This window comes from Pteropus medius, unplaced genomic scaffold (assembly GCF_902729225.1).
Source record: "Pteropus medius unplaced genomic scaffold, Ma_sr-lr_union100, whole genome shotgun sequence".
Lineage (NCBI taxonomy): Eukaryota > Metazoa > Chordata > Mammalia > Chiroptera > Pteropodidae > Pteropus > Pteropus medius.
The window spans coordinates 808743-825112 of record NW_024350324.1 but is presented as its reverse complement, the minus strand read 5'-3'; the positions used below and the strand labels follow the sequence as shown (position 1 = coordinate 825112).

Here is a 16370-nt window from a genome sequence, read left to right as displayed (position 1 = left end):
TGTGAAATGTTTGTGTTTATGTGAAATCACCAAATTTTTCAAGTTAGGCGGCCAAGTCCACATTTTCAAAAACACCACAAACGAGATGGAACATAGCGGGCTGAGTCCCACTCTGGGCCGCCCTTCTGAGGTCCCCCGGGAGACATGGCCCCATGTTTCCCTCCTTTGTGCAAAAAGCAAAGCCGAGGCCAGGGTCCTCCGTTGCCCGGGGCATCGGGTCTGGGCCTGGCTTTTCCCGGTGGCCCCAGGAGGCGTGACGTTGGGGCGCGGTGGCCGTGGGACCCCGAGCGGTCCCGGAGAGCTGAGCCTGAAGCAGCATCTTTCCCCAGGCCAGGACGAGGAGGAGGTTCCACGTAAGGTGAGTGCTGGCCGCCCCACAGCACTGGACGGTGGCAGGGGCCGGGCAGGGACCCGCCCGGAACCGGCCTCTCCCGCTCCCAGGAGAACCCCTACATCTGGAACAAATTCGCCGACGGGAAACTGCTTTTCCGAAACCTGAAGCTCATGGGCGCTGTGCTGGACAGGAAGGACAGGATGGTGCAGGAGTTCTGGCGCCTGCTGGCCATCTGCCACACGGTCATGGCGCAGGAGAAAGACAGTGAGCGGCCTCCTGGGTCCTTCCATGCAGCACCCCCTGGGCACCCGCCATGGGCCCCTGACCCAAGCCCCGCCTCTCCTGGACCTGGAGGCTTGTCCGGTCCCAGGGCTCGAGCAGCACTGTCCCTCATCTTGGAGGGGAAGGTCATCTAAGTCGCAACCCAAGCGCCCACCTTACTTTGTGGGGCTTAGAGGTTGTACTGGCCGGAGAGGCCAGTGTCTTGTCAACATCTGGTGAACCTCTGCTGTGTCCACGTCCCCCGGGGCTACAGAGGTGGGTGGCGGGTCCCCGGAAGATGGCAGGCTCTCAGCGAACGCGCCTCCCGCCCCGCGGTCCCCTCCCTCACCAGACAAGCTGGTGTACCAGGCGGCCTCCCCGGACGAGGAGGCGCTGGTCACAGCCGCCCGGAACTTCGGCTACGTGTTCCTGGCACGCACGCAGGACAGCATCACGGTGGTGGAGCTGGGGGAGGAGCGGGTGTACCAGGTGCTGGCCATCATGGACTTCAACAGCATCCGGAAGCGGATGTCGGTGCTGGGTGAGCGCCGGCCCTGCCTGGGGCAGGTGGCGGGCGGAGTGGGGCTCACGCTGCAGCCAGGCCCCTCCCTGTGCAGTCAGGGACCCCGAGGGCTCCATCTACCTCTACACCAAAGGCGCTGACATCGTCATCTTTGATCTCTTGTGCAAGAAGGCCTTGACAGAGTGGAAGACGGAGGAGGCCCTAGCAGTAAGTCTCAGTGGGGAGGGAAGGAGGGAGAGAGGATGGAGGGGGACAGTGTGCGGAGAAATGGCCTCAGGTACTTGGGGTGGTCATGGACGGTTGTCCAGGATGCGCATGCACAAAGTCCCCCCACTCCACCCCACCCCCGCCGCCAACCCCGGTGAAGAGGAGCTGAGCTCCAAGCTACACCCACCTAGAGGGGGCGAATTTTCTAAGTCCCACAAGGACAGACACCCTGTGGTTGGCTTTGGCCCCGGCCAACACCACCCTCTCCCAGCCACACCTGGGTTCCAAGACACACTCAGCCCCACTGCCTCAGATCTTTCTTCTCCACGAGTTCTGAGGCTATATGTTTCCGTCTCCTGCCGGCCTCTCTAGACTGGTCTCTCTTTGCCCCCTGGGGGTCCCCCGGAAACCCAGTTTCTGGCTTGCAGTTTCCTCCGTGCTCAGGTGATGCCCCAGGACCTCTGACCTCTGCACGCACCGTTCTCTCTGCTCAGGTGTCTTCCTCCAGTCTGTCACTCAGGAGGTCTTGGTCCTCAGGGCTCCATCACGAGGTCCCCGTCTCCAGGGGGACTTTCCTGCCTGACCCTATCATCGGGCTGATGTGTCAGGCCAGGCTCCCCAGCGCTGGCCTAGTCTAGACCCTGTGGGGCTCCCCCAAGGGCTTTGCTGGGCCCCAGCATCACTTAGCACAGGAGCCAGAGGGATTCTGCAAGGAATGCCTTGTACCCCTCCCTTGGGGCCTCCAGAGTGCCCTGCTCCGCCAGGAATCTGCCAGGAGGGGGCGTCGGGGCTGCTCCCTGACTAAGAACTGGGGAAGGGGCTTGGCAGGATGGCTTGGCTCAAGCACCCCGTGGAGCGGGTAGGGAAACTGAGGCACCCATGGAGCAAAGTCCCGTCTGGAGCTCCTGGTGGCCTGAGAGCCTGCGTCACATCCATGCCTGGCCTCCGAGGCCCACCTCCAGTCGTGGACAGAAGTGAGGCTGGAGGCCTGGAGGGAAGTAGGGAGCCACACTGGGCACCTTCTCTGGGGCCACCCGGCCCCTAGGGAGTCTCTGGGGTGAGCAAGCTCTGCATCCTCCTGGGGCCTAGAAACAGGGACCTTCAGAGTTCTTCCTGTCCTCTCTCCCCCATAGCCCCTTGAGAAATGGGGCACAGTGGGGTAAAGACATTCCTGGGCCCAGGGGTCAGAGGGAGGGGACTGGGGCTGTGGGCGCCCTGGCTGGGCCGGGAGTGGCTGCACTGAGGGTCTTCAGGGACAGTGAGAAATGGTGGGTCACCGCAGTGCGGAGGTCTGGAGGCAGAATGGACCTGGGCTGGGGGCTGATTTAGAGCTGATGGGGGCAGGGTGGCATGTGATCCCAGCCCCTCTGGGGAAGGTGGACTGTGGGTGGTAGGGAGGTTCGGGGAGCCCAGGCAGAGGGAGAGGGTCTGGGAGGAGTGCCCAGGCAGGCATGGTGGTGACGGGGGGGTGCCTGTCCGCCTGCCCGGCCGGCCCCCAGTCCTTTGCCCAGGAGACCCTGCGCACGCTGTGCCTGGCCTACAAGAAGGTGGATGAGGATGCATACAAGGACTGGCACCAGCGGCACCAGGAGGCCAGCATCCTGCTTCAGAACCGGGCCCACGCCCTGCACCAGCTGTATGAGGAGATGGAGCAGAACCTCCAGGTGGGCGCGCTGTGGGGCGGCGGGTCCCAGCATCCCAGCTCCAGCCCTGCAGGCCCCAGACGCCCCACGCCTGCCAGGGTAGCTGGGTCCCTGCTCAGCCCGCTCTCTGCCTCACCCCCAGCTGCTGGGAGCCACAGCCATCGAAGACAGGCTCCAGGATGGTGTCCCCGAAACCATCCAGTGTCTTAAGCAAGGGAACATCAAAGTGTGGGTACTCACAGGAGACAAGCAAGGTGGGTGCTGGGGCGGCCGCCCTCAGCAGCAAGAGAAGGCAGATGGGTGGCTCACGTGTGCTGGCTGCCACCGTCAGCCTGTCCTACTTGTCAGGTTCGGCACTGCCCCCTCCCCACACTTTGCCCCCGGGAACGGAGAAACAGAACAGTTAGAACGACCGAGGTCCTCCAGGCACCTCCCTCAGGCTGGTGGCACCGTGAGCAGGGGCTCTTGCTGCCCTCGTGTCATAGATGAGCCCAGCTTGGAGGCGGAGCTGGCATGGAACCTCAGATCATGTCGCCCTAGAGCCCTGACTGTCCCCTACTCCCCCACGGGTGCCAGTAGGGCCACATTAGCACTCCTGTGGGCGCGAGGCACGTTCCTACCAAGTGTTTCAAACTGCGTTTTCCAGGAGTGTTGGTATAAAGACAAATGTCCAGGCTGGATTATAGTCACTTTTTTTGAAAGTGCTCCTGGGCCCTAGGCACATGTCTAACGATCCCTCGGCCCTGGCCCCAGACTCACCTCCCTCCAGCAGCCCCTCCCCAGCCAGCCAGAGTGCAGGCCCCTCTGCCCAGAGCTACAGCCAAAGTCTCAGGACTGGCTCTCATTGGCCGGCCTGGGTCACATGCCCTCCTCTGAACCAATCGTGGTTCCCAGGGCGTGTGGCCTCCTGCCGTGATTGGCTGTGGCTTGGTTCTATGCGACAGGGTGGGTGTGGCCCCCGGAGTCGGGGATGGGTGGCCACTGCGCAGATGCTGAGCTGGGCTGGTTTGCAGAGACCGCGGTGAACATCGGCTTTGCTTGCCGGCTGCTCTCGGAGGACATGCTCATCCTGGAGGAGAAGGAGATAGTGTAAGGACAGAGGTGGGGGCTGGTGAGCTGGCGGGGGCAGGGTGTGGCCCCGGGGGTCTGCAGGGTGTCCCGGGCTTCCACCTGGAGGGACTCCCAGAGCGGGAAACGGCGGCACAGCTGGGGAGGGCTGGAAGGAAGCCGGTGCCTGTGTCTGAGCCCTGGCTGGGTTCCCGCAGTCGGATCCTGGAGGCCTACGGGGAGAGCAACAACAACCTGCTGGGTGACAAGGACAGTCTGAAGAACCTGTTCCTGCCCCAGGTCAAGACGGCCATGGTCATCAACGGGGAGTTCCTGGTCAGTGTCAGCTCAGGGCTGGCTCTGCCCAGGCCCAGGGGCTGAGGGGCGGGCGCTGGGAGGAGCAGAAGGTGGGGGTGGGGGGTGGGGGGGGGGGTGGGGTAGGCTGCTGGCAAAGCCGAGGCGAACACCAGGCCAAGAGTGGTTCTCGGAGGGACCTGAGCGATGCGGTCACCTCCGGCCTTGGGTTGGGACAGGAGTGGGGAGGAGCGGTCTGCTGGGGCCGTTCACGGGGGCGGGCTGGGGTGCAGGCAGAGTGATGCGCCCCCTTTGCCCGCCCCTCCCATCCCCGCCCCCCCCTCACCGGCCAGGACCAGCTGCTGCTGTCCTTGCACAAGGAGCCGCGGGCGCTGGTCCAGAACGTCAGCATGGATGTGGAGTCCTGGCAGGGGGCGGAGGAGCAGACGCCGGACTTCCCGAAGGCCAGGCGCGTCTCTCCGCTGTGGCAGTCCCTCCGCATCCAGCTGAGGAGCGCGAAGGGCAAGGGCGCCGGCAGCGGCGAGGCCCCCGATGTGCAGCGGGAGCAGGCCTTCGTGGAGCTGGCCTCCAGGTGCCAAGCGGTCATCTGCTGCCGGGTGACGCCCAAGCAGAAGGCCTTGATTGTGGCGCTGGTCAAGAAATACCGGGACGTGGTGACTCTGGCCATCGGGGACGGCGCCAATGACGTCAACATGATCAAGAGTGGGTGGCGGGCGCCAGGCGGGGGCGGCCCGCGGCGGGCCGGGGTGGCCGGGGGGCTGACGGGCCGCGTGTGCCCCGCAGCTGCGGACGTCGGCGTGGGGCTGGCGGGCCAGGAGGGCATGCAGGCGGTGCACAGCAGCGACTACGTGCTGGCCCAGTTCTGCTTCCTACGGCGGCTGCTGCTGGTGCACGGGCGCTGGTCCTACATGCGCATCTGCAAGTTCCTGCGCTACTTCATCTACAAGACGGTGGCCAGCATGATGGTCCAGATCTGGTTCGCCTTCTAAATAACAACGCCACACCGCCTAGGTGCCGCCGCCTGCCCGCCGCGGCCTTTGGGGTGGGGGGGGGTGCCCGTCCTTCCCAAGGGGACCTCAGGGCGGGGCTTGCCAGGTGAGGGAGGGCGTGGTCCCCGCTCCGCTCTGTGCCCGTCGAGGTCAGATTTGCACCCTGAAGCCAGCGCAGGGCAGATGCCCCCCCCCCTCCAAGGCACGTCTTCTAGGGGCGAAAGGGAGTGAGACCCCAGAGAAGACAGGGCAGACGGGGGCTGGGTCCCTGACTTCAAGACTCTCGAGAGTGTCACGGTGAAGACCAGACGTGCCCTCGGGAGCCCCTGGAAAGTCACAGGGTGATGATGTCTGAAAACAGATGGCCGCGAAAGGGAGTTGAACCCCCATCCCTGACACCCAGGCCCTTGGGAAGGAAACCCTGATAAACACCCATGGCACGTTTCACGGCTGTATTTCCAGATACCTTACGGGTTTAGGTGCTGCTGTGTGTGCAACTGCTTTCCCCACTCCCTCTGGGGTGGGCGTCGCCGGGGCGGAGACACAGCTGTGTCGTCCGAGTCGGTCCGCACCTGCCGTCTCATGGGCCGCTTTTTTGCCCCTCGACCCCTTCCCGCCCTCGGCGGGGGCAGCGTCCAACCCCTCTGCGTTCGTTAACGGGCACTCCGTGGGGAGGAACCATTCTTTCTCCTCTGCCGCCGATTCCTTTATGCAGCTCTTTACTTTTGTCACCGTGGACTCGTGGCTATTTATTTATTTATCGTATTGCACGTTTCATGGCTCTGGTTGCCCCGATGTGTCCCTTCGACAGGCGCTGGCTCTTCCCCGAGCACGCCTTCACTTTCCGGCACTGTGGGGGCCCCACGCGTGTGTCGTTAGCTCCCTGCTGCGACCCCGGGGGTGGCCGTCCCCGCGAGGAGCCCCGGTTCTGCACGTTAGGGAATAATGGTGCTTAGCCACCAAGAGCCCAGTGCCGGGTGTGCTCGTCGCTGCTGGGGTGCTCTGCCCCCCTCAGCGGACAGAGCGAAGGAATGGTCACGCCGTCCCTGTGTCTGTGTCTATCCGTCCGTCTGTCTCGTGTGTATTAAAAACCGAGTTCACACCGATACCTCTGATGCCAGCCCCGCGGAACAGGGCCCAGCTTAGCCTTTCCTGGGTACTCATTTATGATGCTTTTCTCCAGCACCGGGAAGCTGGATTCTTGTGGAATTCTGGAGTGTTACTTATTTGTGCTCATGACATGGTTTTTGGGACTGAAACCCCGTATCCTTTTAACTGGACTGGGTCCACGCTTCGAGAAGGGGGTTGGACTACTCATCCGTGGGGTGCCTTTCAGCTCTCGTGCCCATCGGTGACTCCCCAAAGCTAAAATGACCACACACACACACACACACACACACACACAAAACATTCTTTCTCCGTTTCTCCTCCTGTGGCTCTTTATTGAAGCCGTCCAGTTTGCACAGACTCGCAGGAGCTGTCCGAAACGGATCAGCCGCTGCCGCTTCTGCCCCCGCCTGTATGCCCTGGTCTTAGCCCCAACCTTGATGGCAACGTGATTGTCTGAGCATCCTGCCCAGGCGCTGAGGGGGCTCGGGGATCTCCCGCTGCTTGGCGGCCGAGGGCTGCCCACTGACCGGCCCTCCCTCCGCAGCCCCTGTACGAAGGCTGGTTCCTGGCTCTCTACAACCTGTTGTACACCACCCTCCCCGTCCTCTACATTGGGCTCTTCGAGCAGGTGAGAAGGCTGAGCGCCCACCTCCTTCCCATGGGTGCTCTTGTCTCTGCCCCCTTCTTGCCTGGGGGACTGGGAGACCCCGCAGCCCTGGAGGGCAGTTCAGCACCACGCCCCTGCCCATCACTGTGTCACTGCCCCCCAGAACCCACCCCGCAGGACCTGAGCGCCAAGCAGAGCCTGGAGCTGCCTGAGCTCTACGTCCACGGCCAGCAGGACCGGCTCTTCAACTACTGGGTCTTCTTCCAGGCCGTTGCCCATGGCATGGCCACCTCTCTGGTCAACTTCTTCGTGACTCTGTGGGTGAGCCGTGACACGGCGGGGCCGCTCAGCTTCAGTGACTACCAGTCTTTTGCCGAGGTCGTGGCCCTCTCGTGCCTGCTGTCCATCACGGTGGAGGTAGGCGGGGCCTCGGACCGGGCCTTGGGGGCTGCACCACCTGGTTACCTAGCCGGGAGGCCTTAGCAGCGGACCCCTGGGGCTGGGCCCCCACCCTTCCCCGCGGAGCCTGGGGATCCCCAGCGCAGCTTCCCCCTCCCCCTCCCCCCCCATTCAGGTCATTCTCATCATCAAGTACTGGACGGTCCTGTGCGTGCTCGCCATTTCCCTCAGCCTCTGCCTGTACATGGTCATAACGTGGGCCAGCCAGAGCTTCTGGCTCTTCAGAGCCTCGCCCTTGGCCTTTGCGTTTCTGTGTGAGCCCCCAGTGGGGAAGTGGGGGGACGGGGAGGCCGGCCCTGGGGACGGGTGGGGCCTGGGTCCTTGGGGAATTTGCATGGAGGCATCCTGGAGGTGTCGGGAGGGGAAGAGGTAGGTCTCGGGAGGAGGGGACACCGTGCAGGCTCTGGGGAGGCCCCAGCCCCGGGCTGAGCCGTGACCCTGCCCCGTCACCAGACGCGAACCGCAACGTGGTGTCGCAGCCGTCCGCCCTGCTGGTGGTCCTGCTGAACGTGTCCTTGAACACCCTGCCCGTCTTAGCCTTTCGTATCATTTACCAAGCTCTCAAGAAGCCACATCCCAAGGTGAAGGAAGCTGGGGTCCCCACTGCCCCTTCATGGAACCCCAGCCTATGCAGGGAACAGGTACTCCAAGGAGACATGGGACTGGAGGCAGGGGTGGAGACCCAGACGGACGCCCCATGCCCCCAGGGAGCCATCCTTCCTGGGGTAGAGAAGGCTAGACCGGTTCCGGCACTGCTATCATTGGGCTTCCACCAGGAATTGTCAAGAACGTGGGGGTCGAGATGACAGAAATGACCCGGAAATGGTTTAGGCGAAGGGGAGAGCTTAGAAACACTCCTAGTGTCCATCGACGAACGGTGGGCAGACACAGGATGGTCCGTCCACACGGTGAAATATTACTCAGCCTCGAAACGGACGTCCTGACACCTGTTACGACATGGATGGACCTGGGGGACATAAGCCAGACACAGAGGGACACGTCCTGTGTGATCCCACTCCCCGGAAGTACCCAGAGGAATCGGATTCAGAGACAGAGAGTAGATGGTAGAGCCAGGGACTGGGGGAGAGTAGTGAGTGTGTAACGGGGACAGGGTGTCAGTGTGGGACGATGAGAAAGTCCTGGAGGTGGACGGTGGGGACAGCTGCACGACACGTGAATGCGCTTAAGGCCACCGAGCTGTGCCCTTACGAATGGTTAAAATGGTCAATTTTACGTTGTCTATTTTACCGCAATACAAAAAGGTGGGGGCACTTCCTGGCTCGGGTCTCTAAAACCTCGAAGGACCAGATGCGGCTGGGAGGGGCTTCAGAATTGACTGGAACAGCGGACCGGACATGGCCACAAATCCTGCCCGGGTTCTGCCACACAGGCTGGTCTCGTGGCTGCCCCACGGTTTACCTCTCTAGGCTTTGCCACCAGAGGGAGCTTAAGGCACCCGGTGGCTGGTCACAGTCAGGTCCCAGCGAGCACTCTAGCGGGGTGAAGAGCCTGGCCGATAAGTGGCGGCGGGGGGCTCTGGACGGCTCCCTCTGGGAGCGGGTGGCCCACGAGCCGCGGGCACGGTGTGGGAGCCTGACAAGGCCTGCCGGCCCCTTGCTCTGCAGGAGAAGGCGGAGGCAGAGGCAGAGATCCCGTCGCAGGAAATCATCACCGTGGATACTCAGCCCTATCTGCATCGGGGGTCCCGGAGCCGGCGCTCCAGCTACGCCTTCTCCCACCGCGAGGGCTACGCGGACCTCATCACGCAGGGCACGATCCTTCGGAGGTCACCGGCGGTCAACAGCGACATACTGGCAGATCACACGTTCCTGCCCGATGAAGAATTGGTTCTGAACATCACCAAGTCGCCCTGGTACCGTAGGAGGATGTCGTTCCTGGGGAGGACGCTCCGGCTCCAGGAGAAGGTGTCCTCCGAAGAGGTGCCTTCCACCTCCACCGCGAGCTCCTCCCTGACCATGGAAGGGAAGACCTCGGGCACCAAGAGCACGACCCCCTCCACGAACGTGCCATCCACGTCGTCCCTCGAGAAGCTGTCAGCGAAGCAGGTGCCGCCGTATTCTCCCGAGGGTCTGCCACCCACCACGGAGAGGCCACCGTCACCCAGAGAGAGCCAGGCACTGCCTTCGTACCAGTCATCTTTAGAGAACCGGCCAGCATTCCTGGAGGAGAAGAAGTCCTTTTGGAAGATGTCGTTGCTGTCCTGGAAAAGCTGGCAAAAGGAGTCCCACTCCTTCGAGGCGGGGACGGCGCCGCCTCCCAACGAGACACAGACAGCCTGCCCGAGCAGGGTGGGGTCACCCACATGCCAGCAGGTGACGGAGGTGGAGCCCTCAGCCACCGAGGGGTCGCCAGCGCCTGGTGGGCAGCCAAGTGACACACCGCCTGGCACGGCAGCCCCCACCGCCTCCGCCTCGGGAGGGACGGTGACTGCCCAGGCCCAGTAAACGTCAACCTGCCGAGGACGAGGCTCCACATCCATTTCTTTTTCTAATAAACGGGGGTCCGTCTGACCTCCTGGGGGCTCACTGGCTGCGGGGCTTCCCTCTGTGCCTCCTGGTTTCAGAATCCAGGACACTGACCTCTAGTGGCCAGGTGGCGGAATTGCAGGGGAAGCTGGGCCTGTCTGTGGGTGGGTGGGTGGGTTTGCTTGCTTTCCTCCGCGGCCCTGGGGCACAGAATGTGCATGCAGCTTCTTTCTCACCAGGGAGCAGGGTGCCGAGTGGATCCTGCTCACCTGCCCGGCTCCCCACCTGCTTCCCCGCCCCCCCACCCCACCGTGCCCTCCCAGCAGGTGACGAGGTCTGATTCTGGCACCAATGTGGCTCCTTCCCCCACCACCCCATAAACCATCTTACACTCCAGCTCCAGAAAGCAACAGGCGGCAGTGACGCTTCAGGCCAATTGTCCCCACAAGATGTTGGTCATGAGGCGTGATTTCTCCTTCCCACTCTTAACTGTTCCCGTGGAAGGTGGATCCCCGGGGAAGCAGAGAGTCGCCCGCGGCGGAGCTGGGGCGGGGCGGGGTGGGGGGGTTGGTGGGACGGGCTTCCTCCTCCTCCGTCCCCTCCCTTTGCCCATCTTCGGGCTGGGCGAACCCCTTTCCTCCCCCTACTGCACCCACTCCCCAGCCAGCACACACGCCCAAGTGAGTGACTAGAAAATAATTTATTGGAGAAAAACGAAACAACAAATCCAGCACAGCAATGGTTAACAGAGACGGATGAAACTATAAGCCTGTGGCCCGGAGTGGGGTAAGAGGGTTTCTGTCCCCTCTAACGTTAGGGGGAGGGGTGCCGGGGCCACGGGGAGCGGGGAGCCCAGGACCTGAAGAGCTGGTGTGGCTCGAACTGCTTCGGCCGAAGCTGCAATGGCCGCCATGTGTGGGGGACAGGCGGTGGTGGGCCCCTGACTTACCCACCCCGCCCCCATTCCGGGTGGGTGGAGCCTGCGGCCCCGGCCCCCAACCCTAGACTGGGTTCTCTGGCCGTCAGAGCATGGGGGCCCCCTTCCTGGGTCCCGCCCTGGAAGGTGGGCTCTCCCCTGGGGGGGGGCAGGTCGTGGGGCCTCGTGGCAGAAGTAGAGTCACAGGCGGGGAGACCGTCCAGATCCCCCCCTCATGATTTTGGGGGCCTCTCTGTTTTCCAGGGTCCCAGCATGGGCTGGGAGGGTGCCCCCTCAGAAACGGACCTCCCAGGCCCGACAGGAAGGCGAACTCTGGCCCAGGCCAGGGCCGGAGGCTGAGGTGTCCAGGGGGAGGCCCGCTGGTGCCTGTCTCAGGAGGGTTGTTTGGGTCTCAGGAAATTGGGGTACACCCCAGCCCCCTACCGCCCTGGGCGACAAGACTCGAACTGACTGATTGTCTCTCTCCTCTGAACAAGACACTTAGGAATCCACGCTAACGCGAAGCCAACAGGGGCCCACGATGGCGGTGACAGCCGCCTGCGCCCAGGGACCGGGGACAGGAGGCCCTGTAGGCGCCGGCGGGCGGCATGTGGGCACCGGCAGGCGGGGACCCCGTCTGGGCGTTCAGGCCCCGCCGTCCGCCCTCCGCTTCCTCCCTCCCCGCCTCCCGCCGGCTGGACACAGACACTCGGAAAGGGGGGACATTAACAGAGCAGCGCACAGGGGCCCGAACAGCAGGACCCCGGGAAACACAAGGATGCACACGGACTGGGGCTCGCCCGCGCCCGTCCCACCCCCCACCCACCCACTTAGCACATCATCATCAAGAAAGAGTACATTAGTCATGCATCAAATCAAATTCCATTGCGTCTTTTTTCCCCGTTTTTCCTCCTTTTTTTTTTCTTAAATTACATTTGAACACAACACATAGAATAATAAATACTCTTATAAGACATGACTCCAAAAACGAGAAACAGAACACGCCAGAGAACACAAAGGTGTCCTTCTCTCTCTCTCTCTCTCTCTCTCTCCCTCTCTTTCCTAAAGGACCCGTTTAAGACATCTGTAAACGCCTGGTCCTTGGCCCTCGATCGGTCGGTCGGTCACTCACACTCTCCTCTGCCTTTGCCTCTGACCCGCGCCCAGCTTTTTCGCTGTCCCGACATTCAATATGTCTCCCACGGAACTCGTCAAAGAAATGACATACCATCGTCTGCAAAATTATAATTTAACGGTATAAAGCTTCAAGTCACGTATTCCAAAAACTAGCTAAGGATTTTTTTTTTTTAATCACATAAACTATACATTAAATATTTTGAGGTATTTCAGAGAAAATTGTCAAAGGCTCAAAGGAGCTGTGCTGGAGGTTTCGCTCCCTGCGTGGAAAATGGTCTTTGGTTTGTGACGACCAGCTGGGTGCTGGGGACAGGCGGGGGGTGGGGAGGGAGGCCCACGGGGGCCCAGGGAGAGGGTGGGTGTGGGCCTGCTGGAGGAGGGGCTGGCCGAGCGGGGAAGGGGGTCCGGGAGCTGGTGCGTGTGTGTGCGTGCACACGTGAGTGTGTGATGTGAAGGTGTCCGAAAGGATTGCAGGAATGAGGACGCCTCCGTGACCCCATCTGACCGCAGTCAGCCGTAGCTAGAATGTTCTACAACCGAAAGGACCCCAAGAAAATTCCTAAATGTCCAGCAGGGGACAAAACAGGAGGGCCTGGCCTCCGATCTTGAGGAAAGAGTGAGTGTGTCTGAGAATCACTGTCCCCTGCGGCAGGCGCTCTGGCCAGCGGGGCCGGGAGATAGCAGGACGTGTTGGACACAGACGGGCGGAAGGGAAGGATCACAATCCTGCGTTTGGGGGCAGGGTTGGTCGCTGAGCAGGAATGGGGGACTCTTAGGATAATGTCCCAACACCCAAGGTTGTAGAAGCATCACTCAGATCCAGTCGCTTAAAAAGCCCGGACAATAGCGAGTCGATAAGGACGAGAGAACATTTCACACACATCTTTGGTTCAAGAAAAAGGCACTCATCGACCTCACTATCCTCTCTCGCCCTCTCTCTCTCTCTCTCTCTCTTTCTCTCTCTCTCTCACTCTCTGGTGGGGGGGCGGTCGGCAGGCTTCCTTTATGCCACGCCCCGGGGGGTGGGGGGGTGGGCATGGAGAGGGAATTTCTAGCATCCAGCACAGGTCCTGGGAGGGGGGTAATCTTGGTATCAGACGTGATTTTCCAATCACAGACATAAACGTTTGAGTGAGGTAGCCTTTACCTGGGGGAGGGGGAGGGGCATTTCACTAGAAATGTCTCTTGCATTCTCGAGGTGGGGGGACGGGGTGGCCACCTCCCTGGGAGGCGACGGAGGGGATGGGGTTGGGAGGTTCCTTCTAGCCTCCAGATCTTGAACCCCGGAGGAGGCGGGCTCTTGGGATCCAGCTGCTGGCCAGTCTTGGAGGTCACCCGGACCGGATGAGCAGGGGAGGTGTGTGTGTGTGGGACGCTCATCTTCATTTTGACCCTTCCTACCCCCTTGTCATTTTTTTTTTTTTTGGCAAAAACGGAGCAAGCAGATTCACCTTCTCTTCAGAGAGACGAGGAAGCTGTTGTTCACTCCTCGCCACCCTTCCGCCCAGTGCAGCAAACTCCCCCAGCTAGAGGTGCTCTCGGGTGACTTCCAGAAGGTTCCAAAGCAGATAGGAACGCAGTGACCCCAGCATGGTGACTGGGGCGGTGGGGTGGGGGGCTCCGTGCTCTTTTCCCGGTGTGTGGAATTCTCTGTGGAATCTAGATGTCTTCTTCTGTTTTCTGGGGTCTGTCTTTTCCAGTGTGTCATTCATCAAGGTGCCTAAAGCGAAAAGTCAACTGACGGAGGGGTACGCGGGGTGTGGTGGGGGGCGGTGTCTGGAATCTACCCGCCCGTTTGAGCAGGCCACCCACTCCTGTCCGGGAGGGGGCGCTCGCCTGGGGGTGCCGGGCGGTCCCGCTGCAGGCCCCCCCCACCCCCCAGACGTTAAGGCAGGCGATTCTTGGCACAAGCAATCCTGGCCGCCTGGAGGCGCAGCTGGGTCCTCGGCTGGGGGGCCGTTCTGCCGGCGGACGGGGGTGGTCTTGGCGTGGGTAGGGGCTCTGTGGAGATGCCGCTCCGCGCGGCGACTTCGGAGGGGACTGAGTTCTCGGGGAAGGGTCCCTGCGAGAGGACGTGTGGGAGGAAGGCTCCTCCCGCCTCCCTCTGTGGGGCGGGGGGGTCGGCGAAGGAGGGGTTATTCTTAAAATGTCTTTTTTTCTTAAATACCCGGTTATATTTCCAGTATGTGCTTCTTGACCCGCTTCTGGGAGGACACGGCGAGCCCTGGTTTTCCAGAGGCCTCTGCGCGCCCTGAATTGAGTGGGAGCTGGGGAGCCCCTTTCTGTCTCCCCTCCCCCTCTGGGGTAGGGCGGAGGGCTTCCCTTTGGCCTGGAGGGGTGGGATGGAGGAAGGAGGGGGCCCTTCTTGTGCACTTGGGCTGGGGCGTACAGCCCCTTCCTGGGTGTGTGTGTGGGGGGCCCGGACTGCATCCTCTCCAGGCGCCCCCTGGGGCGGGTCTCCGGGCCGGCAGGGTGGGGAGGGAGACGTGGGGGGCAGCGCCCAGGCCGCGGAGGCGAGGAGGGCCCGGGCCCCGGGTGCCTCAGGCCTTGGAGAAGGTGGCGGCGCCGGCGGGGCCCCCGGGGGCCGCGCCGGGCTCCTCGGCCCAGCGGTTCATGCAGCGGCGCCGCGCGTTCATGAAGAAGTTGCTGACGGTGTTGAGCTCCAGGCCGAGCTGCTGCGAGATGGTGACCTGCATTTCCTTGGACGGCCGCTTGTTCTCCTTGAAGATGGCGATCAGCGTGCGCCGCTGCAGGTCGGTGAACACCAGGCGCTGCTTCTTGGGCTGCAGCGCGCGCTCCTTCTGCTGCTCCTGCTCCTTCCGCTTGCAGGCTGCGGGCGAGCGGCGGCGCGCGGGCGGCCGGGCGAGCGGGACACAGCGCCACCGCGTGGCCGGGCGGGAGAGGACAGGCAGCGCGGGAAGGACGACACGGCCCCGCGCAGAGGGACCGAGGGAGACACAGGAAAGCAGAAAGACGGAGAGATGAAGAGACGGCAGCGGGACAGGGAGACAGAGAAATGTCAGTAGGACGGGTGACACGGAAGAGATCGGGAGGGCAGCAAGAAGGCGGTAGAGACAGCCAGAAATGGAGAGAGAGGGCAGACGGTCGTGGGTGAGGAGACGGAGACACCGGACATACAGATAGGGCGGGTGGGGGGACAAAGAAGGGGACACAGCATGAGCACACCTCCACAGGCACAGGTCACCACCCTCCAGTCCCTGCCTGGCCCAGCCTAGCCTCCCCTCCTCCCAGCCTCAGATCCTCTCAAGCCTCTCGCCTTCACCCCACCAAAGTTTTCCCACCCCAAGAGGACAGCAACTGGTGGCGGTCGCTTTCCCCCCCTCTCTTATGCAGCTCGCACCCGGGGGGAAGTTGTGGGAAATGACATGGAAACGCTACCTGTGAATTATTTGGCTCAGTGTGGATGGGTTGAAAGAGGCAATTAATTAATAGGTCCCTGGGGTGCATCACGTATCACAGTAGCCTCCCCCGGGAACAATGGGGCAACCAAGTTCTCAGAAGGGTGGTGACAGTCCATGCTTCCTTCCCTGGGCTGTCCACTGAGGCCCGACCACCTTAGGGACCCGGTATCAGGCTGATATCGGCTTCCGCAGCCTGATTCCGGTATCCGAGACCTCCGCCCCGCCCCGCCCCCATCAGCAGACTGAGACCCAGACTTGGCCTCGCTCAAGTGTCCAGCCCTCTGGAGCTGGGAGGATGGGGGGAGGATGTGGGGGGTGCAGGACCACCAGCACCCCTTTCCCAGGGCCAGCTGGCACGGAGCAGGGCTGGCCCCCGCGGTCTCGCTGTCCTCACCAGCTCCAAAGTAGGACCCCCAGTGTAGTGGGGGCCGGTGGGTCGAAAAGATGGGCTTCATCACCCCAGGGGCTGGGGGAGGCTTGTGGCATCAGTGCGAACTCGCTCAGTCAGTTTCTCTGCCACATCATACCTACCAGTCGGGGCTGTGGGTAGTGGAAAGCCTGCCCTGTCCTGCCTCCCCGTGAACCCCATGTCCCCAGCTACTTCCCCAAAAGTGACCAGTGGTGCAGGCTGTACTAGTAGATCCCCACTGCCAGCCCCGGTGGCCCTCTGGGACCCCACACTGAGCTGGCTTTTCTTGGTTCCGGAACAGTCTGAACCAGATGGCATGTCAGATCGATGGCCGCACACGTTCGTAAGAATAGATGAATGTCCCCTCTGCTGTGGCTCACTTCCCAGGGACAACAGGTTCTCCCGTGTGACCCAACACACCACTTCATTCCCTGTCATGAAGTACTTCTCATTGGCTGTCTCGGGTTTTACGATTAAATAAAAGTGACAGCTGGAGGTTACTGGG

General features: G+C 62.2%; 1 protein-coding gene across 1 annotated transcript in view; it reads left to right on the top strand.

Moving 5' to 3' along the window:
* Positions 1 to 10028, top strand: part of ATP8B3 (ATPase phospholipid transporting 8B3) — a 19825-nt gene extending 9797 nt beyond the window's left edge. The window contains 12 exon segments of the mRNA XM_039839003.1: positions 1213 to 1325; positions 2825 to 2989; positions 3111 to 3222; positions 3982 to 4057; positions 4234 to 4351; positions 4663 to 5032; positions 5114 to 5306; positions 6943 to 7057; positions 7214 to 7453; positions 7611 to 7749; positions 7949 to 8076; positions 9127 to 10028. Of these exon segments, the coding sequence (XP_039694937.1) occupies positions 1213 to 1325; positions 2825 to 2989; positions 3111 to 3222; positions 3982 to 4057; positions 4234 to 4351; positions 4663 to 5032; positions 5114 to 5306; positions 6943 to 7057; positions 7214 to 7453; positions 7611 to 7749; positions 7949 to 8076; positions 9127 to 9960 (2603 nt within the window). The 3' untranslated portion in view covers positions 9961 to 10028.
* The last annotated feature ends 6342 nt before the right edge of the window (positions 10029 to 16370 follow it).